The sequence below is a fragment of the Chenopodium album genome, chromosome 9 (genome assembly GCF_948465745.1).
Source record: "Chenopodium album chromosome 9, dcCheAlbu1.1, whole genome shotgun sequence".
NCBI lineage: Eukaryota > Viridiplantae > Streptophyta > Magnoliopsida > Caryophyllales > Amaranthaceae > Chenopodium > Chenopodium album.
In genome coordinates, this window is record NC_137842.1 from 18806902 (window position 1) to 18832283 (window position 25382).

The 25382-nt window shown below is 34.6% G+C and overlaps 1 protein-coding gene across 1 annotated transcript; it reads right to left on the reverse strand.

Moving 5' to 3' along the window:
* Positions 1–18559: 18559 nt before the first annotated feature.
* Positions 18560–24909, reverse strand: LOC145559630 (transcription factor MYB1-like). The gene is made up of 3 exons (XM_081621026.1): positions 24750–24909; positions 22804–22933; positions 18560–19324 (listed from the first exon to the last, which is right to left on the reverse strand). The coding sequence occupies exons 1-3, from the start codon at positions 24880–24882 to the stop codon at positions 18724–18726; spliced, it is 864 nt and encodes a 287-aa protein (XP_081477152.1). The 5' UTR covers positions 24883–24909; the 3' UTR covers positions 18560–18723.
* Between the last annotated feature and the right edge of the window lie 473 nt (positions 24910–25382).

Below are 25382 nucleotides of genomic sequence, written 5' to 3' on the forward strand. Positions count from 1 at the left end.
TCAAAGGTATGATTATGTGTCTTGTGTGTTATGCATGTGATTCTTGGGATTGGTACTTGTTTGAATATGATTCATGTTATATCCGCTGCGTAGTACCTATAAACTCCTACATTTCTTTTTTATTTTTTATTTTTTTATTTTTTATTTTTTTTTTATTAAATTGGTTTCTATTATGTATGTATTTTGTTAGCTTTGGTTTTTATGCTTTAAGACAAGTTTAATTAGTATCATAATGAGTTTTTAGTGATGTAAAATATAAATTTCAGATTATTAATTTGGTTTATTTTCTGATTTTATGATTTTATAAAGTTAGGGTTTTTAATTTATTAAAGACATGATTTTTATGACTCTAATATCAAATAAATTTGGGGGTTTTGTATACTTAGAGTTTCTAATTGATAATTAAGCATAAAAGTGATGTTTTGATGAAGTTTGAATGAGTTTTTGATTAAATTATAATGCTGGAATTTTGCCCAAAGTACCACGTTTGGTGGCTTTATGAAAAGGGTTTAATTACCCATTAAAATAGAGGTTAATTAGGAGTTTTTAAATAATTTTTAGATTATTTAGAGTGAATTAAAATGAGTTTAAGTTGTTGGAAATTATGTATACAAGGGTAATTAATATACTCCCTATGTCCCTTAATTAGATGTCTACATCTATTTATTATGTGAGTAATAAATGCTAGAAATAAGCATCTAATAAAGGGACGGAGGGAGTAGTGTTACTGTCCCTTTATGTAAGAGACTTGGTTCAGGAATTGTTATAGTGTACTCAGCTATTTTAAGAGCTTATTTGAGCTACGTATGCGTACTTGGAAATTTATTAAGCATGTAGAAACATGCTAGGATTTATTTAAGTGATTCCAAGTTAGTGTCATGCTAGGAATTGGTTGGAACGGTTGAATTGAAATGAGATTGGTGATATAAATTGGATCGATTGAATTGAGAATGGTTTTGGTGAATTATTTGTGAAGCATGATTGGTTGAAATAAATTATTTATTGGATTGGTGATTGGAAATAGTTAATTTGGCATGTTGTAGATGAACCACAGTTTTATTTTTGGCATGATAGTGAGCATGTTTAATTAAACTAAAGGTTTAATTTGGTTTGGAATATTAAAAAAGAATTTTTATTATGGTTCATATAATTTTTATTGATGCTATAACCATGAGAAAAGAGCTATTTAAGTGTCTATGTACACAAGGAATAAATTATATTTTGGTGCCCTAGTGCACTTAAGGTGTTTCTAACACCGAGGGATAAGAATTATGGCGCATTCTGCGTTTAAGGTGTCTTTGACATCGAGGTAGATTAAAAAAGGTTCGACATTAAATATTATGTGATCACTAATTATTCAAGAATTAAATTGGTATGTTTAATTGTTGAATAATTATAATGTTTGATTGTATTATGGGTTGAGAGTCATCACCAAGTTAAATAATATGTAAATAACGTAAAGTGAAAGAGATTACGCACCAAAACTCTTAGAATGTATATATCTTGAGTATGAACATATGGGAGGAGTTATGGGGTTTTATATTTAACAATAACTTCTACAAGGAGTATAGGATGCTGTATTTTCCTTTTATTTTTATGCGCAGGAATTCCACCACTTACGAGTGGTTCTTTTATACAAACACGGTTAGCTCCCGTGGTAGTACCCCTTTATTGGGGCAGGTTAGGGTGGAAACCCGTTCGATGCGTAATCAATGCTAAATGAATTAATTAGTTACTTAATTGAGAAGTCATGATGTATGTTGTATGCTTGTAAACAGGTGCAACTAGGTAAGTTGTGTGTTGATAGATGATAGCATATTAGTGTGTTTAATTACGCCTATATACTCAGCTTTGCTGATTGTGTGTTTGTGTGTTTGTTGGCCTTGTTTTTACCTTGACCCTATGATGACCTATTTTAATGGAGAGTTGTGGAATCAAGTAGAGAGAAGTTTTTTAGGTGATGAAGCATATTTGTGATGGGCATAAGTGAAAAGCGAATGATGCTAGTTTTCATAAGTTTATGATATGTTTATTGCTTTAATTATTTTATTATATTATGCTTGTGAGACTAACACAAAGATTTTTAAAGTTGGTTTGGTTTAATAAGGGCTTACAATGGTTCCAAGTTGTAGGTTGACTTCGTTTTACTTTGCTTTGACTTTACTTTCGTTTGTTGACTTTTTAAGTTGAGTCGTTTTGAATATTTTTTTAAAGGTAGTCTTTCGTTGTGTGTCTTTGATAGCTGCCTTAGCCGTTTTCACTGTGGCGGTAATGTCTTAGATTTTCCTGTTTTGAGTTTTAAACAGAGCAAAATAGGCATTTTAAAATATAGGAATTTCTAGGGTGTTACAATTATGATGAATTGATATGTAGATTGCAGTGGTTGGTGAGTTTGGTCAATAGTTCTGTTTATTAAAATATGATGTATGTTTGGTGCAATGACAGACCTCAGTTTATGCATAATTGTTCACCATGGTGGGGAATGGTTAGAGGGTTGTGACATGACTTAAATTGGGGGTAATGTAAGAGTGTTTGATGGCCTTCCAATGGATGTTGATGCTACATGACTTAGAGGGTTGTTCCAATGTATGTTGTACACTGAGCATGAGTGTGCAAGTGTTGATTTAGGTGGGGCTTCTTTCTTGAATATGTTGAATGGTGGGAAATCTGGTAGGTTAAATCCTAGGAGTAATTATGTGAATGAGGTAGATTATAATAGTGAGGGAACCGATGAGGATGACATGGAGTTTGTAAATGTTAGGAGTAGGATCACTCAGGAAAAACTTGAAAGGCATCATATGAGGAGGAGTTAAAGTATGTTGCAAAGGTTGGCTGAATAAAAAGGGAATAAAATGAATGTTGATGATGAATGGGATGATTGGTGTGATAATGGGAGTTGTAGTGAGGGGGAAGATGATGATGAAGACTTTGGATATTTGGTGGCACCTAATACTATAGATGATGTCAGGTTACAGCAGAATAAAGTCAGGGATGATGCAAAACCTGATTTTTATGTGGGATAATCTTATGAGAATGCAACAATGTTTAGGAAAGTTTTGTGTGACTATTCTACTCAATCAGGAAGAGATGTTCCATACTTTAGGAATGACAGGGACAGAGTTGGGGTAAGGTGTAAGAATCAATAGAAAGGATGCCCCTGGAAAATATGGGCTTCTTAGGATTAAGGGAAAAATTATTTCAAAGTTAAGACACACATAGGTAAGCACACATGTGGTAGGTCAGCTAAGGTTAAGAGAATGAATGCAACCTGGATTACCAACATATATGCCAACAAGTTTAGGGTGAACCCTTATATGAAACTTCATGACGTAGTACAGACAATATGGTTGGAGAGGGGAATAAGGGTGAGCAATTTCATTGCTTATAGGGCAAAGAAGAAGGGACAGGCCTTGATAGTCAGTGAGTATGAGGATTAGTATGGCCTACTACCAACATATGTTGCTGAAATAGTGAAATCAAACAGGGCCAACACAGTGAAGATGCAATTGAATGCTAACATTTTCCAAAGATTGTACTTATGTTTTGATGCCTTAAAGAAGGGATTTTTAGCTGGGTACATGCCCTTCATCTCACTAGATGGTTGCTTTTTGAAGGGACCATTTGGGGGCCAGCTTTTGGTTGCTGTACGGGTAGATGGGAACAACCAAATGTTCCCTATAGCATGGGCTATTGTGGAGGTTGAGAGTACAGACAGTTGGACCAGGTTTTTAACTTTGCTAGGTGATGATTTAGGTTATGAGAAGGGGGCTGGGTACACATTCATGAGTGACCAGAAAAAAGGGTTGCTTGCTATAGTTGGTGTTGTGTTCCCTAAAGCAGAGACTAGGGTATGTACTAGGCATGTATATTGCAATTTCAAGGGTGTGTTTGGAGGTAGTCTTGAATTTAGGAAGCAATTCTAGATTATTGCTAAGAGTTCAACTGAGAATGCCTTTAATGCAAAACATAGATGTGATGAAGAAAATATCAGCAGCTGCAGCAGATGATTTGATGAGTAGAAATTACATGAATGGTGTAGGGCCTTCTACAACACTATGTCTTGTTGTGAATCTGTAGACAACAACATGAGTGAGGTCTTTAATGCCTACATACTTAACTCAAGGCATAAGCTAATTATAAGTATGCTAGAAGACATTAGAGAAAGTTTGATGGAAAGATTACATAAAAAAGGGATGACATTGGCAAAAAAGATGTGCTGCTATGCCTAAGGATTCAACAACAATTGAAGAAGCATAATATTTGGGCAAGGCGTTGGAATGCCTTTTCGGATGGTGGGTTTTCTTATGGAGTTAGGAGAGGGGTAACCCAACAAAAAATTGTGGTTAACCTGCAAGACAGAACTTGCAGTTACAGGACTTGGCAAGTTAGTGGTATACCTTGCAAGCATGTTGTTGTTGCAATCTGGAGCAAGGTGGATGAACCTGAGCCGTAAGTGATTACGTCACAAAGACTACCTATTTGAAAGCTTATGATTATTTACTTGAACCTCTGAATGGTCCAAAAGAATGGCCAAGGTCTAATGATGTTGTCATCCCTCCCAAACTGAAAAAAGTTCAACATAGACCTAACGTGAAGAGAAGATTGCACCAGGGAAACGAAGGAAGAAAGGTGTTTCCGTGCGCAGCAGCCTATGAGAGATGTAAGGACATAATAAAAAAAGGTTTCAAGAATGTCTCTGAAGGTCCTAGCAACAACAGATCTCAGTCTAACTTAGCCCTGATAACATACAACAGCCATAGATGTATGGCCATGATGTCGAAACAATCCTATTCCCATGCACATGAGAGGGATGGGATTATATACATACCATAATGGCTATCAAAGAATTGCAACAATAAGTTACTTTGTTTGAAGCAATTGTAATGCCATATAATCCTAAACTACATATATAATGTCACTAATATATATACTGATATGCAACCTGTTCAAAGAGCTTACTATAGGGACAATGGGGGTGGTGAACAAACAGTGTACTGTGTCATCCAAGATGAGTACCCATTATCAAGCTAGCCTTCCCAAACTCAAAATACAATATCAAGTCAGGCATTGTAGGTACTTTTAGTTACCATTTGGCAGTTAGCTGTTAACAATTGCAAAAATACCAAAAAAAAAAAGCATATCTTTCATTTTAATAATTTTCAATTCCATAAAATAGGACATGGCAAGGGAAAGGAGGCATCACAAGCACTAGGAACAACAACATGGACTAACAGCTCAGGTACCATCCCTATCTCTACCTTACATTATCATTTAAATAAAAACCAAATTAAAACAACAAAAACAACAAAAAAAACCAAAATAACCTTCCAAAGCTAACAATTGAAACCCACATTAAATCCTGCCGCCCTTTTAATCTTAAGCATCAAATATTCACTTTCAACCTTCCTTAAGTTCTTGTTAGCTTGCTTCAGGTCCTGCCTAAGACTCATAAGCTCACTTTTCAACTCTTGCTTGTCCTCCATCAAGCCCAAAATCTCTTCAGTCTGCCATATGGTAGGATCTTCATGATCAACCCATCTAAAAAACTTGCAGCCCCTCCTTTTAGTTTCAGCATTATAGTCAGGACATGCATAAAACCTTCTCCCAGGATTATCTTTAGTCCAAGCCTTACTCTTTGACACTGACAAACCATAGTGACACCTCCTTCCCCCTGAATTCTCTATTATATTGTTCAGAAATATTTTGTAACCTTTTTTTTTTAATGATTTTTGTTGCAGATTAGTTGTGCAGAAATAATGGATGTAATGGAGTATATATACAACTGCTGCCTTTTTTTTTTTATATAATTTTTTTATCAAACAATATTTTGTAATGGCTACTTTTTAGGAACAAAAAAAAAAAGAAGAAAAAAAAAAGAGATTTCTAAATAAAGTTTAGGGAGCTTTTAAAAAGTTTAGGGAGCTCTTAGAAAGTATAGGAATGTCTTGTATTTTACCTGATGTAGTTTGTCAAAACTATCCATAGTGAGTGATTTGCAATTTTTGAAAGTTTAGTGAGTGATCTGTAACTTTGTGCTAAGTTTAGGGAGTGATTGTGTAGTTTAATTTGTTACTTGTGCAGGTTTTGTACAACTTTTTAATTTTTTTTTATGTAATAAAAAAAATATGCAAAATGCGGCAATAGTTGTACTAGTTTATGTCATTTTATGCAGGCATAAATAGCTCTATTTTCAAAAATTGTGTCTTATACTCTTATTTCAAAAACACTTATTGCAATAGTCCAAACTAAAAATTGCATTTCTTACCTAAGAGTTAGCTCTTATATTTTCTCTCTCCTTAAGAACTACCTAAGAAACCCCCATTATTAATGCTTTTACTTGACAAAGTATTGCAATGGACTCTAGGTCACGAGTTCAATACACTCCATCTATATTTAGGCTTCCATTTATTTTTAAAATATATATTTTTTGAACGAGAAGCAATAATATCATTAAATAATAGTCATACGACATCTACAATAATAAAGTCTATAAAACACAGGTTTAGATAAAATATCACAACTTTTACAATCAAAATCATAACTAATTTGCATATTTGGCATAACTCATACTCCACCGCTTTAAGCTTGACTCGAGCAATGATTTTTGATGTGTTTGTATCTTTCCCAGTAGAGACTTTCGCATTATATGCTGATATTTTGATCGAAAAGTTGATGAAAAACCCTATACCCATAGGAATCCAAATCACCTTTCGACTTATTATAAGAACCCTAAAAATAAATTCTCATCCACGGATAAGAATCAAAATCCAGAAAATTGGGAAAAACCCAGAACATTGGGACATATATACTATCACATATGGATCAGAGAGAACAAAACAAAAAAAAATGAATTGATTTAAAGAAAAAAGGTTGGAAATAATCTTATTTCTAAAGAAATCAGACTATTTCAGGCTAAAACGGCCAAGAAAACTAAAATCCTAAAGAGAAGGGAGAGAGAAGAGAGAAAAATTAAAAGAACTCATTTTCTAAAATTTAATTTGGAGCACATACTTACATGACAAATAATTTACATTGCTATTTACTTCTTCTATTCCATTTTAGTTGACACGTTTTGACTTTTTTCACGATTCACATAAGTTACTTTGAATTAATTTTGTGAATTATCCTTAAGAAAAAAATTCATTAATTGGGTCTTGTTTGATTCCTTTCAATTCTAATTTTCCATATATCAGATTTTTTTTAAAATGTATTTTTATTGTACATAATTGAGTATATATAATTTAAAGTTATGAATTGGAAATGCCTTAATAAAATGTGTCGTCAATAAAATGAAGGAAGTATGCCTTTTAATGTATGTAATGCTTCGTATATAACAATGCCCAAGACCTCATTCAAATTTTGATTTTTTTTTTTTTTTTGTTTTTTTTTTTTTGGCAAAGAGAACTACAAACGAAAAAACGACTAAAAAACAGAAGACAATAATTCCCTACGCCGAGCCGCTCCTGCTAAATCATGCGCCTGAGTAACAGATGACCTTGGCACCTTACGAATGTGGCAAACCATGAAGGAACAAAGAAGCCTTTTAATATCATTAACAATCCAAGCCATAGTGATATCCGCAGGCCCAGAATCCAAAAGTAAGTGCGGAATAACTGAACAGTCCGTTAGAAGCAAAACACGAGCCACATTATGACGCAAAACATGTTTCAACGCAAAAAAACAGGCCAGAAGCTCAGCTTGAAAAGCAGAGTTAGTCATACAGGCCCGAGCCCCCCTCAGTAACCTGAGGAAAGACAGAAGAAGGCAAAACAAACCACCCTGCCCCTGCATTATGAGAAATAGCATCCCAAGAACCATAAAAACAAACAGTCAAATCCCAACTATCCTGGATACTCCCCCTTAGTACATGATCCAAAGGAGACTGAGAAAATCCAGGCGGTCTACTAGACTGAGTGACACCAAACAAGCGAGCTGACGTACTTCTCGTAAACCAGGTGTAGGCTATATCAAGAATAGCATGTGGCGAAAACACCGCAGATCGAAACCGCACACTATTCCTAGTCAACCAAATAGCCCATAACAGAGCAAACACTCTATCCAAATTGTCCCAATCCTTCGCACGAAGAAACTCAGAAACAAAATCCATAAACCAATCCGACCAAAGATTAGACAATGGAGAAGGAAGAGGAGGTAAAGGAAATTCCTCCCACAACCATTTAGTCACCTGGCAATCTCGGAATAAATGAGCAATAGACTCAGGCGTATCCCGACAGAAAACACAGATAGAATCAACTGGAATACCCTTAAGGGTAAGGATGTCAGTCGTAAGAAGAGCATGACGAATTAATTTCCAGGCAAACATCTTCCATTTGGGGAATAAAGGGGATCCCCAAAGCTGTTTCCAACAACCTACGGGACTTCCACCAGAATTAAGATTAAAGTGTTGAGAAACCAAAATCGAGTAGGCTGACTTAGTGGAGAAGATATCATCCTTCGTATACTTCCAATACACAAAATCATCAATTTGTTCTTTAGGTAGATCAAGACCTAGAATAGAAGAAGCAATTGAAGGAGGAAATAAGAGACGAATAAGAGATGCATTCCAAACCATCGAATCAGATAACAACAACAACTCAGATACCATTTCTGGACGATCCTCAACAGGAACGGTATCTCTAAAAACAACCTGAATATGTGGGACCCAGGTATCATTAAGGATGCTAATATTACTCCCTGAACCAATTTTCCAACCCAAACCTTTAGACAACGCCAGACCACCTTGAAGAAGACTACGATTACCCCAAGAAGGCCTCAACCAAGAAATAGTTGGCGGATGTGAAAATAAACCAGGATGCTTAGTCCTAAGCACACGAGAGGCCAAAAGCTGAGGCTGCCTCATAAGACGCCACGATTTCTTAGCCAACAAAGCTATGTTGAAAGACCTCAGGTGGCGAATACCCAAACCCCCTAAACCTTTAGGGGTATGCAAAACTGCAGGAGAAGCCAAAGAAAGACCCTTAGCATCTGAACTTGCCTTCCACCAAAACCGAGATAACAACAGATCCAAACGATCACAAACCGAATCCGGAATCTTAAAAACAGACAAAACATGAGTAAAAGCTGCCACCAAAATCGAATTAATGACCACCAATTTAGCTGCAGAAGACAGATTAAGAGAAGCATAGCACGAAAGTCTTTGAACGACCTTATCTATCAAAAACTGGAAATCTTTACACTTACTCCGACCTAAATCAACCGGGAGTCCTAAATAGCTTCCAATAGAAGATTTTGCGTCCATACGCAAAGAAGCAGCCAAAAAATCCCGATAATTAGAAGGAGTATTAGCACTAAATCTAACAAAGGACTTCTGTAAATTTACCATCTGACCAGAAACAGAACAAAACTCCTTCGTAACTGACAAAATATGATCACAAGCCGTCGGCGAAACGCGAAAGAACAATAAAGCATCGTCAGCAAAGAACAAGTGAGAAACCGAAGGAGAACGACGAGAAATTTTCAAACCGTAGAAAAGACCTTGTTGTTCATCCCGACGCAACATCAAGGAAAAAATCTCCATACACAATACAAATAAATATGGAGAAAGCGGATCACCCTGGCAAAGGCCACATTTAGGGCGAAAAACCGTAGAAGAAAAGCCATTAACCAAAATTTGGTAGGAAACTGTAGAAACACACTGTTTCAAAATATGAACCCAATACGGAGGGAACCCAAAGCGACGAAGAACCTCCCATAAAAAATCCCAGTTCACTCTATCATAGGCCTTATTAATATCAAGCTTCAAAGCCGCAGAACAAGCTTTTGAAGAAGAGGAAGACATATAAGACAGCAATTCATGAGCCAGTAATCCATTATCCGCCATAAGTCTACCCGGAACGAAGGCATTTTGAGTATCAGAAACAAGAGAAGGGAGAACCCGACGCAACCGATGCGAAAGACATTTTGCAATGCATTTATATAAAACATTACAAAGTCCAATTGGGAGAAACTGAGAGGGCAGTTCCGGGTGATCTACCTTCGGAAGCAAAGTCAAGAAAGTACGATTTCATTCTTTTAATAAATAACCATGGGCAAAAAAATAACGAATCGCACTAATAACCTGGCCACCAACCATCCCCCAATGAGATTTAAAAAACCCGGCTGTAAATCCATCCGGACCGGGTGACTTATCATCCCCAATATGGAACATAGCCTCTTTAATTTCCTTATCTGAGAAAGGAGTCATAAGGAATTGGTAACCATAGAAGACAGAACAGGCATAGCCTGACTATCCCAATCACAGATCCCCGGAGTAGGAAAGGAATCCTGACAATTGTAAATGGCTGAAAAATGCTGTTGTAACAGATTAGCAATACAAGCCTGATCTGAAATCCAATTATCATTCTCATCTTTTAAACTTATAATCTTATTTCGGCGCTGACGAGCCTGCACCGATCTGAATAACAAACGAGAATGGGATTCACCCAAAGCATCCCACTTAACCTTACACCGCTGCTTCCAATACAGGAAAGAAGCCTGAGCCTGAGAAAGCTTATGGTGTCGCAGATGCAAAAAAGTACTCCACTCCCCAGGATTTGAAGACTCAAAAGGCTCAGAATTTACTGAATTCCATAAATCTTGCCAATCAATTCCCCATTGCCTCCTATGAGCCACACACCATGATAAAAGGTCTTGTTTAAGGACATCCAATTTCCGGGAAATCGAGTACATACCAGACCCAGGACTAAAATCCTTCCATGAAGAACATATAATGGATGAAATTTCCGGGAGACCCAAACACCAATTCTCAATTTTATAAGGACGTTTCCTAACCGTAGAAACCCCTGATTCACATAAAATAATAGCAGCATGATCCGAAAACAAAATAGGCTGATGAGAAATAACAGCAGCCGGATATAAGACCAACCAAGAAGCTGTAGCAAACCCTTTATCCAACCTTTCAAACATCGGATTCTGTAATTGTCCATTTGTCCAAGTAAAATGGGGTCCATAAAAAGGAATATCCATTAACTGAGCATTAAGTTTCCATTCTAAAAAACTATGACGACCAGGATTATCTAACGAACCACCTACTTTGTCACTAAAATACTCAACTTGGTTAAAATCTCCCAAAAGAACAGCATTTGGAACCGAAAGTAAAATAGATGAGATTTCATCCCAAACTACCTGTCTAAGGGAACTGTGAGGCGAACCGTACACAAATATAATATATTTTATTACTTGACCAGGAGCCACCACTTTACAAAATATAACATTATGTGAGATCGAGATTGGAACTACAACTACTGGGGCAAACTAAAAAACTACAAGCCCCCCACTATGCCCTAAAGCATCCATACCACAGGACCCATCAAAAGCTAAACTAGATAAATTTTTTACAGCCACATCTACAGAGACAAAAGTTTCCATAAGAAACATAACATCTATATCAAAAGAGCGGACTAAGGAGACCACATAAGGAACTTTAGGGGAATCCGCCAAACCAAGACCCCTACAGTTCCAAGCTGCAATATTCACGATACCTTTGGTGACTCAGATCGGGGAGTCACCACACCCTCAGCATCATCAGCACTAACACTCGAAACCAAAGAACTCGCAGTACACCTACGCTTCTTAAACGACTTTAAAAAAGACAAGCAAACAGATCCCGCATCCGACAGAGCAGCTAACTGATCTGGGACCTCCTGTAAAGTGGAATTACGCTTACATGGACACACCTCCTTTACCCAGTTCCACACCTTATCCCATTTTTTAGTCAACTTCAAAGTCAGGGGTTTCTTTCCTTTCTGCTTACTGGAAATCGGTGGGGAAGAGAGTTCTACCACCGAGGCTTCAGGAGATGAATGCACCGAAATTGGTGGAGAGCAATCCATAGGAGTAGGGTCATCCGAAATTTGTATAACATTATCCGAAATAGGCTGGTTTACCTCGGAATCCCTTGATTGCTGATCAGATTCCATTGAAAAGGTAAAGTCCGATGGAGGTGAGTCAGGTAAATAACCCGAACCAGTTGCTGAATGGGTGGGGAATGAAGCCGCCAACGAAGGAGAAGGAGACGGGTTTGATTGATAAACTGGCTCAGGAGGCTCAAAACGAAACATAGTAGTATCCACCCAATTACTGGGCCCAGCCCCGAAAGGATCCGGGTATAAAGGACCCGAAGGTCCTAATGGCGGCGGAGAAAAGTGATGTTCAGCCACCGACGGCGGTCGAGGAGAAATGGTATCAACACCCCGATACACATAATACGGGTCAGATTGAAGAAGAGATGAAAAATGATGAGATTGATGTTGAGAGTAGCCCAATTCAGAAGGCCCTTCAAAGATTTGGGCTTGGAGGCGAAACCGTGAATCTGGGCCATCAGAACCAATCTCATGAGATCCAATAGTACCAGAAAAGCCCATACCCGCATCAAATCTGTCAACCAAATTTAAAGGAGCACGTGAGTTTCCAAATGAACCCGACCCATTCACCTGTTGATTAGCGAAAACATTTTGACCCGGATTAGAAGAAGAAACCGACACAGTCTGATCTGATGAATCATACACCGTTCTAGATGTCTCCCTAACATCAGAAGGTAAAGGATTAGCACTAAAAATTTCATGAGGCAACAAAGGACTCTCACGTGCACCGCACCGCACCGAACAGATGTGAGAAGCATGATTGACATGTGTCGACTGATTTTGCCACGTGCCACGATAATCTGCAAAGTGAGAAAACAACATCGGCCGCCTTGGCCGCGGCGGAGCAGGCGGTGGCTGAGGCACCGTTGGAGTTTCAAATTCCTCCCTAATTGCACGATTAATACCCAAATTCCGCCTCCACACTTCATCCTGCTCACCACGAAACACACCAGGCGCTGCTGACGGAAATAAACCCGGCAGAGACCTTGGAGGAAGCTGCCCAAGAGTAGGTGATTCCAAACTTCCCGCACCAAAAACATCCCTATCGGAAGGGTGCGAATCCCCCGAATATTCAGATGGGTCCTCATCATCATGATGTCCAAACCATAACTCCGTAGTCCAGCTCTCATGATTAGGATTAACTCCCCGAATAACATTGGAATATAAAGGAACATCCGTAGGACCAAATAAAACACGTGTACCTCTGTCGTGGAGTCTACGAAAGTGACGTTCAAGATGGAAACTGACCTCATCTTGTTCTTTAACACACGTAGTCCAACCATGTCCGACAAAACCACACTTTTTACAAAATCTATAAATACCCTCGTATTTAAATCGAACCCACGTGGCTCGATTATCATAGGTAGGAAAATAACAACCCGCAATCAAAGGAAGAGATAAGTCAACCAATAATTTAACTCCAGGACGAGGAATTGGAAACTCACCTCGAAGTTCTTCTTCCATGGTCACATCCCCAACATGAGCCAGCACCGATGCTGCCACCCGAGGAGTAGAATAGCGAATTGGAAGTCCAGTAACCGTCACCCACATGTCAGCTAAATTCAAGTTAAGGTTTTCCGGAACAGCATAACCACGGAGTCGTTGTAACACCATAAGACTACCTTTAAGGTGAACCCATCCTTGATTGTCAAGGTCGGAAGCAACATCATCATTCGTGCAGAAGAAAATAAAGTCATTATCATAAGGAAACACAACTACAGGACCTCGAAGGTGCCAGTATCTAGACACCAAACGCTGAACCAGTTCAAGAGAGAACACACGCGCATCCCAAAACCGACCAATCACCACGAAATCCCAGCTTAGAAAACTTGTCTCAAAGTGAGGAGGAGGGAGTTCAAACCCTCCAATTCGGTGAGGATACACATAAGTATTAGGAATTATACGATCACTCATCGTACCAGTAGATTAGAAATTAGAGGAAAACTGTAGAGGGAAGAAGAAAGGAAGGCAAGAGAAAAACTTGAGAACTAAAAGTGGAATTAAACAGAGAGAATTTCCTCTCACTAAAACTTACTTTCTCTCACTAGAGATTTTGATTGCTAATAATTTGGTAAAGTATTCAAATTTTGATTTGCTAAAACTATATTGTAAGTTAAACGGTTAGTGGTATATATTCCTTCCGTTTAGCTAATTAAAAAGATTGAATTGGTACAAATAAAGACCTTCAGCGATAATTTGGTAAAATAATAACTTCGTCGACAATTTGTAAAAAAAAGGAGTTAACCTCAAGCAACAGTTTGGTTAAAAAAAAAAGAAAAAATCCTTGGTGACAATTGACCCAAAAAATAAAAAGAAATTTCAAAAACATCTTGTGAATGCGTAATTTAATTTGTTTTGTGAATTTTTTTAGAATTTATTTCTCCCATTTCAAATTACAACCCTTTATTTTTACACTAGCTTAGGTAAAACATTATATTAATCATAAACTAGATTACACATGGGAACATTAGGGATTTAGGGGTAAGACCATACAACTTCTTTCTATAGGGAAACCAAATGTTTTCAGAGGAGTAAGGTGCTCTTCTTTTAGACCCACTCATCATGCAAAACAAAGAGGGAGTTTTACTTCTTTGAAAATCAGTTTTTCTTGCTTCTATCTCAAGAACGATAGGAGGAGGCAAATCAAGGGCGGATCTAGAAATTTTTTATAGACCGTACTTAAGTTATAAAGAGGGATATGAGTATAAGAAGCTCACACGAAATTAATAAATAAAGAAACAAGGGGAATTGAACCCTTGACCTTCCAAATCTATGCAACAAGTAACTAACCAACTAAGCCTACTCTAAAAGCTAAGCTTAGTTTAGTGGGAAAGATTGAACCTTTCAATCTTGAGGCTGGGGTTTAATCCCTACCAGAAGCACTTTGAGGATGGGGATCCCTTACCCTTCCCCCCTCATTCTCAAAGTGTATGACCTACAAATACCGAACCAAAATAATCGTGAGAGTCGAGGTTCGGTCTAGGTACTTCTCCCTACCGTAAAAAAAAATAATAATAAAAAATCGAACCTACTATAAAACTCGAACATTTGTACAAGTTTTTTTTATTTATATAATATCATAATCTGGGCATTTGGGGGGGGGGGGAAGGCCCGGGTAGGCCCCCCCTTGGATCTGCCTATGGGAAAATATCATCAAAGTTTGATGGGGCATCAACGTACATACTATCACATGATGACGCTGAGTTACTATTTCATCTATGGTCGGATCTTCTTGTGTTAAAATTGGAGCTGTTTCACACCAATCATACCCTTCAATAGGAGGGCGGCTAATCTCCGTAGGTGTGAAAAATTCTTGAGTTTCAACAAGATCCATCTTCTTTTGAGGATCAAGCACTTGGATGCTAATAAAATTCTTCCCGGAATAACAACAATATGTAGCTTATTAATGTATTGTTCATCCCTTGGAAACCGCCCCATAACCTTGTTGGGGTGAGATGCAAATATAAAGTAATTCGTTTTTAGTTCAAAATCGATAACTTGATCATAATGTTTACTTTAGAATAGAATTGCTATCAATAACGTTAGGCCTTTCATCTTGATCAATTTGGTCAACCTTACCCTCAACTCCAAATCCAAAGATTTGCCAATAACATTATTTTCCATACTTTGGTGTCATACATCTTTTACACTAATACATCTACGAACACAATCAAGTATCTCCTTTGTTTCTTTGCCCTTTCTTCCCTAACTTTCTTTTTTCTTCCTCCTTCCAAAATTTAACATAATCTTTAAACATCTCACCCTTTGTTGTTATCACATGTGCCTCATCAACAAAATTCTAATTAAGACCAACCCAATATAAAGGTCAACTCCTTGACTTTTTCTCTTTCACATAACAAGCACCCAAGTTTAGATTAAGAGACACAACAAGCTAAGGCTTGAAAAACTGATTCATCCTCATCATTTCAATCCTTTTTTAGGAAAAATTTGAAGAAAAAAAGTTTAAATATAATTGTTTTTAATGAACTAAATTTATTTTTAGTAAATAATATTTTAAGATGAAGTGAACATGGCCTAACAAAAACAGGGTTATAAATAAAATTTGATAATTCATGATCTAGCAAAATAAAAAGGGATAAAATATTGATTAGAAAATTTAAATGGAAAAATTAAATCTCAAAAATTGAATTAAATTAGACATTTTGAAGAGTTTGTCCAAAAAAATTATTATTTTTAGTTGAAATTCCATATGAGTTTATTTTATTTACAAATTATTGCATGGGGTTAATTTTCTTTTTCAAAAATTTCAACGGAATAGGAATAATAATAATAATAATAATAATAATAATAATAATAATAATAATAATAATAATAATAATAATAATTTAATCAAATTTTCATGTGCGCTAGAGAGGTTATTTATTTTTATTTTTTTAAGCAATTTGATGAATAATTCACATGTTAGACTTTTTCACAATTCATTTACTAAATTTGACCATAGTTTTTTGACAACATATCAAAAATAAAAAATAATTCATGATAGATATATATTGTTTTATTTTTTGAACAGATAGATATATATTGTTAATTAGGTATTAATATAAAGTTTTAATAACATAAATTTCTTTATAATTTTTTGCTAATATATAATCTTATGAATCTAATATCAAAATAGTGAATTGCCATTTCCTCAAAAAAAAAAAAAAAAAAAAAAGGTGCATTGTCATGAGTGTCAAGTTTGACTGAGTTAATTATTTAGAAATTAAGGGAGTATATATATAATCAAAGGTATTTTTAATGATTTTTTTTTAAAGGAAATGAGATACTTTTTTGCTTTTGAAGGAGTATATAATAACATTGTTACAGTCTTTCTAACAAATTTTCAAGGGAACTGGTTAACCTTTTTGGTAGGGAAAACTTAGCATTACAAAAAGCATTTATCAAAAGAGTTTTGTTAGGAATGACAATGATATTAATGTAAACTAGCCTTCTGTCCCGTGCAATGCACGGATTATTTATATGTATACAATATTAATTTTTATTTTATAACATATTTTTATTGGAAAATAAATAGTTTATAAAGGAGACAAACTAAAGGGGTGAAAATTAAATGTAATTGTAGAAGATATTAAGTTGAGGGAAAGTGAACCAAACAACATTCATACATGTCATATTGAATTAAAGCTAGTATTTTTTAAAGGAAAATTTGTAAATTACCACCCAAAAAGGGGTCCTAATTTGAAATTACCACCCAATAAAAATTTTATTTTAAATTACCACCCATTAAATATAAAATTCTTTCAGATTACCACCTTTTTATGTTTTCCGGTTGAAAATTCGACTGTTGGTCCCACCTTTTTAACTTCCCTCCTTTTTTTTTTCTTTTCTTCGACCTAATGTTCTAACTGTTGCATTAAACTCCATACTCTTCATCTCTCCTCAATTCCTTCTGTTAATTTAACCAAAAATCATCAATTTTAATTTTCCCCTCTTTCTTCCTTAAATTCTCTGTCAAGTTCTCAACTACCCATATAGGATTTAATCAAAACCCTAAGTCTACTTTTTTCTGGAAATTGAATGCTTGGTTGTACTTGCATGTACTGTTGATTGCGCCATCTCGAAGTGTTCTGTGGGGACCTGAAGCGTGTAGTTGAAGCTCCTGTCACTTGCTGATTGCAGAATTCTAACTAAATCCCACAATTAATTGCAAACAAATACCCTAATTGCAAAAAGCCCCAAATTTTATTGCCTCAGGAACCCTAATTACTAAATTAGGGAAAAAAAACCCCTAATTTACGAAGTACTGGAATCATACCTTAGCTGCAAAATCAGAGTATGAAATTCAGTTTATATCTTCTTCTAACAGTACAAGTTGAAATTTGAGGGATTTAGAATGAAATTTGGGGCAAAATTTTTAAAATTGAAGTTTGACTATTTATAAACAACAGAAATCGGGGAGAGAGAGTCAAAGTAGCCGTTTATAGCCGTTATGTGGGGTCCTCAAACAAATTTTCCACCGGAAAACTAAAAAAGGTGGTAATCTGAAAGAATTTTGTTTTTAATGGGTGGTAATTTAAAATAAAATTTTTATAGGGTGGTAATTTCAAAACAGCACCCCTTTTTGGGTGGTAATTTACAAATTTTCCTTTTTTAAAAAAAATGAGAAAGGGTTAAATAAAATGTTAAATGAGGTGACATATGGCATTGCATTGGTGAAAATAAAGTATACATGTGGCATGATGGGCATGATGGTTTGTGTTTTTAAATATTATAGAGGTATAGATAGATTAGTTATAAGTTTCTTCTTAAAATTGTTAAGTACTACTGTAACAAAATTCTATACCACTAGAGTATTTTAAATTTAAAAATATAGAATATGGTACAGCTAATAAGTATTATCACAAACACTCTTAAAAAAAAAACCATTTTATATATAAGGATCTTTGTCTTTTGTTTTACCTAGAGCCTATAAAACGTCAAGAATGACCCTAATAAAAACCGAGTCAACCATCAAAATGGTTTTAAATTTTATTTTAAACTAACTGTACTTGATACGATCCTGCATTGAAAAGTTGAAATAAAACTAATTAAAATTCTTAAAATTAGGTGTTCAAAATTAAAATTGATTTTTAATGTATATTGTTAAATTTATCTATCCATTATCCTTATTACCAAAAGAAATTCGAAGTAGATGTCTTATTTTACTTTACTACAATTATTACGACTCCCTAGATAGAAACTTCATTCTACGTACAATGAATCACGCATAACACAATTGAAATGGGAAACAAATTATTTCCATTCTTTTAAACGTGAAAAATTTTCTTACAAATTAGGATAAAAACACACGTGCAAATTAAAAGTGAGCATCATCAAATCCTCATTGGATAATGGCATCAACATATGAAGAAAAAGAGTAGAGAAAGTCCATATTTTCCCAGTAAGACGTAACTGGAGAAAACAACATTCCTTCATCTAATACACTCAAATCAAGATTGCAATAATATTGCTCCGAAGTCTCCAAGGCAAATGGCTCGGTCCAGAAAGATTCGTCGAGTAACACCGATCCCATCGAGTCCAAAGAGCTTAGGCATAATGTTTTATCCGCGGTACTAGCCAAGTCGTTACAATCATGGTCAGTACTAGTGTTACAAGACGTATCAACATAAGTTTCCGAGTTAGAACTCAAGTTTTGTGAATTATTTCCCGAGAGTTGTGGTGATAATGGACAACTTTCTAGGATTTGTGGATTAGTTTGGGTAAAATCAAGGTCTAAATTGCTGTCATAATTATTGTTCTTATTATTGTTGTGAATTATTTGAAGTTTTTGTGTTAAAGATTTTCTGGTGAAGTTTCGCTTTCGTTTCTTGTCAGTTGTCGAAATATGTTGGTCACAAACACGTTTTTTGAGTTGGGTGTGCCAATAATTCTTGATCTCATTGTCTGTTCTGCCTGGTAAACTGGCTGCTATCTTGGACCACCTGCAAAATACATGCATAATCAAGATGTTACTGTCGTTTGAAGATATATACACCGTCCATTCATTTCTACAACTGTAATACGAGGTACGAAGTATCGAGTATATTTTGAGTTTAGACCTGTCAATTCGGGCCAATGGATTAAGTTACATTTTGAATTATACTAAACAACTATAGTATTTTAAATAGAATAAAATTTTATATCATTATAAAAATGACAATTAAATGGGTCAAATTGGGTTGAGTTTGGATTCAATATAGCTAGGCCTGGCCCGGGTTTACTCAATAACTTTTGGTGGGTTATTATCAGGTCAAGTCATGATTGACATCTCTAGACGTATTAATTAGCATGGTAACTGTTACAAAATAGTTCCTCTATTTTATTTCTGATTTTGCTACAATTTAATCATCAAAATACACGTACAATTACACAAGATTTATCTCAAATATGTAATAATATGACGGTAAAATTAATTTAGTTGTTACATTTTATTAGACATGTTTCTTTAGTCATGTTTGTCAATGCAACTATATTAAAAATGAAGAAAAAGGAAAAATAGAAATAATAATCCTATTTTTCATCGTTTGTTCCAATAATCCCAACTTTCGATTATTCGGGGATAATTCGAACTTTGGGGGTTCCTCTTTTACTTCAATCCCAAACCGGTCAACAGAAGTCAATGACCTATTATATCAGGTCACTTGACACGCGTCAAGTCCTTATTGGTCAAAAAATTAAAATAATTTTAAAAATAACAAAAAAAAAAAAAAAAAGAAAAAGAAACCCAGCAGCCTTTATCCCCTTCCCACACCAGCCGACGCCTTCGCCACCCCTTTCCCCACTAGCCGTACGCTGCTACATCTCTCCCTCCCACACAGGACCGCTGTGTGTTGCCCTCCCACATAGGATTGCCGGATCGACGTTTTCCCCCCTCCCCAAAACCCCCTCCCATTCAATTCCCCCATGAAACCACCAATGAAACCCCTCCCCAATTCCCATTGCCAAAAAAATTCCAAATCAAATTGCTCCTCCCATCACCCCGAAACCCTAGAGGCTAGGGTTTTCAATGGTGGGGGAGAGGGTTTTAATGGTTTTCGAGAGTGAGGAAGGTGGTTTTAAGGGGTTTTTGAGTGGAGGAAGAGGTTTCAAGGGAAGGAGTGGTCGCTAGAAAACAGGAAAGGGAGATAAGGAGGGAGGTTGAGGAATCGCAGCAGGAAAACGGGAAAGGGAGATAAGAAGAGACGGGAATTAGCAGTCAGTGGTGTGGTTTTTGGGGTTTTCCTGGTGGCCGGAGCTGGAAGGGGTTTTATTGGTGGTCGGGGTTGAGGTTTTGGGGAGGGGGATGGTGGTTTAGAGAGTAATGGTCGGAGCGGCAACTGTAGTGGTAGGGGAGGGCCAGAGGTCCAACGAAGGAGGTGGTTGGGTTGGGCGGGTTGTCGGAATAGGCTGGGTGGTTGGGGCTTTAAAAGACCTCAACCCATTCAACTAGTAATAGGTATTTGGGAATGAAGAAAAAGAGGAACCTCCAAAGTTCGGATTATTTCAGAATAATTTAAAGTTGCAATTATTGGAATAAAATCAGTAAAAGTTGGGATTATTATCTCTAATTTTTCCGAAAAAACAAAAAAACAAAATAAAACCGCACATGATTATATTTTTTTGTTTTTTTGTTACTAATAAATCACAAAATATTGACAAAGTGAAGTCTATGAATAGAACATAAGTCAAAACAGGTAAACTAAAAAGAAAATAAAAGGAACAAAACATAAAATTTTATTGTGAAAGTATAAATAAAGAAAAAATTAACATTTTGCATAATAAGATTTGTATATTTTATTTATTTATTTTTTTTTTTTATGTATTACTCTCTTATGCTATGTTTGGATAAGAAATTAGAAAATGGAAGGGAGGGAAATAGGAGGAAGGGGAAGGAAGGGAAAGCGGAGGAAATGATGAGCTCCATTTTTCCTCCAAATCTCTCCAATTTTAAAGGGATGGTCTTTAATAAAGGAGGAGGAAAAATGGATCCCTCCCTCCCCCTCCCCTTCCCTCCCCCGACATATTTTCCAAACAAGGAACTTTATCTCCCTCCCTTTCCCTTTTCTTCCTTTCCTTCCATTTTTTGTTATCCAAACATAGCCTAAGAAATACCTTTGTACTACACTTTATATAATACTCTGTATCTTTTATTTTAAAGCGTAAACATTGATGTCTCATAAAGTTCTCAATTATTAAATCGGTTATGTGGATCAATTCCTCTTTTCAGTACGTAAATTATATAGATGGTCAGCAGCTTACGATAGACTATAGTGGCAAGTTGGCAACTAACAATCTCTTTGACTATGAATTTAAAAACATATGTGTAATGAATAAAATGCAAAATATAACAAATTTCTAGGTAAATATAAAAAATCACATATAATAAATGACAAATTAGAGCTTATGTGTGCTTTATTATAGAAGGAATACAACTTGAATAAATGATACATACAAGTATATATTACAGTATTTGAATTAAGAGTAAAACAAAAATGGGAAGTATTTTATCATTTTTTTTATAGAATGGAAAATTGGATTCTCAATTATTACTTTATGAAAATTTTACCATAGTCATTGAAAACTGACTACTATAATTTTTATAATTGGAGTTAATGATTTTCGAATTATTTTTAAAAGCTAAAATCATTTAAATTCGTTTTCTTATTTTAGGAATTCATTTTAAATTATTGAAAATTAATTGTACTCACTTTCAATTTTTAAAAAAATTAATTTATGAAATATAGTTTTAATTATTAACAAAATTTAAAATAAAAAATTAAATTAAATTATTTTTCAAGAAATAAGTAGATAATTCTTAATTAATATATATTTAAAAATAACTTGAAAATCATTATTTTATACATTAGAATTTGACTTTTACTATTTTATGGAGAGCAACTTTATCAAAAAAGAAATAGGCGCAGAGTAACTTCTATTTGTTATATTAGAGCTTCAATTCATTAGGAGGAAATATCCATCTTGGCCAATTTTATAAGAAAAAACTTCTATTTGTTATATTATGTTAACTTTTGATGATAATTTTAAAATAAAATTTGAAACTTCTAGTTTTTTTTTTTTAAAAAAGTTCGGATATTTTTCTTATTTACAAAAAGTATACGTCAAACAATAAATCAATTAGGGTTTAATATGTTATTATAATTACACGTAACTATGTAGAAAAAAAATCATCCTTAATTTGGCAATCGTTTATAATGAAAATGGTTATGAATATCTCATTCTTAGGAATTAAATCGAAAGGCTAACATAAGAAAACTTAATACAAAATTTTACTTTCCACGGTTAGAGTAACTTTAAGCATTTTTAATACTACCTCCGTTACATATTAGTTGCAACTTTGAATATTTTATGTCTCACAAATAATACCCCAAAGTAGCAACTAATATATAACGGAGGTAGTATTACATCTAGCTTGTACATATACCTGTTACCTAGTTGCTTGTGGAGTTTGATGATAAGGTCTTCCTCGTCTTTACAAAAATCACCATGCTTTACATTAGGCCTAAGATAGTTTATCCACCTCAATCTGCAGCTCTTCCCGCATCTTGCTAGACCTATTATGCACAACACATAATAAGGCGTCGTATCATGATCATATGCATGCACGGACCGGTTTAGATGTTACAGTAAATTGTATATTAGTTAACCTTATAAAGTGATTAACTATCTCTTATAGCCAACGTGAATCACCCTAGTATATAAGGTAGGCCTGTTTGCTTTTAGTATTTTGCTAGTTTAGATAGGATGATTTACAAAAATATAGCTTTTAAGAAACTTATTTACGGTTTTGCATTGGAATGAAACTTATTTACGAAAATATAGTCCACGTAGGCTTGGAGATACATTTGGGGGTAATTTTTTCTTTAGAGACAAACCGCTACCTTAAGTAGCGGTTATAGTCTAAAACCGCTACTTGAGGTAGCGGTTTGTCATTAGTACTCTAAGTAAAATACATTTAATCAATTTATGAAGGGTAAAACCGCTACTTGAGGTAGCGGTTTTACTTTGAAAAATAAAAAAATAAAATAAAAACTTATCCAAGCCTACGTGGACAGTAATTTCGTAATTAAGTTTTATTCCGACGTAAAAGTGTAAATAAGTTTTAAAATAACCATACTTTCGTAAATCATCCAGTTTAGATATAAGTTTGCAAACAATTAGATCTTTGTACGGAGTAGTTTTTAATTTAAATTTTTTGTAAGAAAATCTTAGAAGTTATTTAGATTGTTGACATATTTAAGTCTTCGAGTTATGACATATTATACAAAGTGACATTTCCTAAGTCTGCTAGTGATGGCATATTATACAAAGTATGTACTAAATGTCGTCTAAATATATATATGCTTCCGTCCAAAACAATGAAAACATCGATGTCATATGACATACCAAACGAATTGAGGTCTAAGATGGCATTCCAGGATGTGAAATAACATTAGACTGATTAGAGTAAGGTTAAAAGCTCACTGTCAACCATTTACAACGGAGTACTCGATAAGTTAATTATACCAAAGTTATAATTTCCTTTCAAAACGTTATGAATATCCAAATCGTATTTTTTATAATTTCACCAACACATAAAAAAAAATTCTATCCCTTCAATAATAATAATAATAATAATAATAATAATAATAATAATAATAATAATAATAAATAAATAAATAAATTAGTATATAAGTAAATAAATTAATTAATAAATAAGTACTCATATTATAAAAAAAATAAAATAAAAAAATAAAAAAAGAACAACATGTACGAATGTGACTTAGTACGCTATTAAACAACAGTAAAACTGTATACCTTATCCATAATACTTGTGAATTTTAGTTGCTTTTCAAATGTATGGACCAAATTTCTACTTTTATCTTTCCCATTTGGGTACTTTCTTAATTTAGTAGGTTGGTATTGATTTCTAACATCATCCTCATCATGACATCTTCGAATGAGAACCTGAACGAAATGGTATGCATTTCAAGCTTATACGGTTCCTATTTTTGCTAACTTTGTATAATAATAATAATAATAATAATAATAATAATAATAATAATAATAATAATAATAATAGTTTACTAAAGCTATGTGGTTCCTATTTTTGCTAACTTTGTATCATTTATACGGATGCATGCCAAATGATTAGCTAATTAGTTAAACCGTTGAGGAGTGCTGACTAAAACATGAGATCATGCATTGTCTGCAACTCTGCATAAGTGCCCTTGCAGGTGGTTGCAGCTCTCTCTACACCGAAAGAACCTTTCAATTTAACCAAAATTCTGTGACTTTGTATCATTTTTATCATTTAAAGAAACCCTTGCATGGTTTAATGAACTAAAAAATTAGTTAAAGAAAAAAGATATGTATTATATAGTTAATTACCTGCAAATTTGGGAATTTCTCTCCAGTTCCAATGGCCATATCTTTGAATATAAGACCTTAATTTATTATCTTCTTCAGGACTCCATGCACCTTTCTTAAAACCATTTTCATCAATCACTGGTTTTTTAACCATTTTTCTTTGCTACCCTTAGTTACTCTAAATTCTATGTTTTATGATAGGGAGTTTTGGAACTTTCTTCTTGGTGGTACTCATATATATAAGGTAGGAAATGTTTGAATAGAATTTGGTCAATGATTTTAATTTTTAAGGAAAATTCAAAATGTAATTATTCATGTAAATTATGTTTTGATGACCCCAATTCAACTGCAAGGAAAGCACTATTGAAAGAAGTTTCTTCATACGTGTGGTCCTCTAATTGTCCCAGTCATTTGCTTTACTCTCTTTATCCAAGAATAATTGACATACTTAAATTTAACAAACACACATGTCAATGCAACAGTTTGATCTTAAACACATATAAGTAGATTTTAATAAATAAAAATATTAATTAATATATTTTTTTTATTAATTTTTTTTTATGACGGAAAAAAAATATTGATTTGAAAGTGCTTGGCAGCATAAAATGCAAATGGAGATGTAGTAGAAGAAATTGATAAGGAGTTTTTAAAATG

What these genes read in the sequence shown, in the direction of transcription:
- LOC145559630 (XM_081621026.1), bottom strand. Translation starts at nt 24,882, where the DNA reads ATGGTTAAAAAACCAGTGATTGATGAAAATGGTTTTAAGAAAGGTGCA. An exon ending in AGAAATTCCCAAATTTGCAG is followed by an intron (nt 22,934 to 24,749) that starts GTAATTAACTAT and finishes TGTGCATAATAG; the next exon opens with GTCTAGCAAGATGCGGGAAG. An exon ending in CACAAGCAACTAGGTAACAG is followed by an intron (nt 19,325 to 22,803) that starts GTATATGTACAA and finishes TGTATTTTGCAG; the next exon opens with GTGGTCCAAGATAGCAGCCA.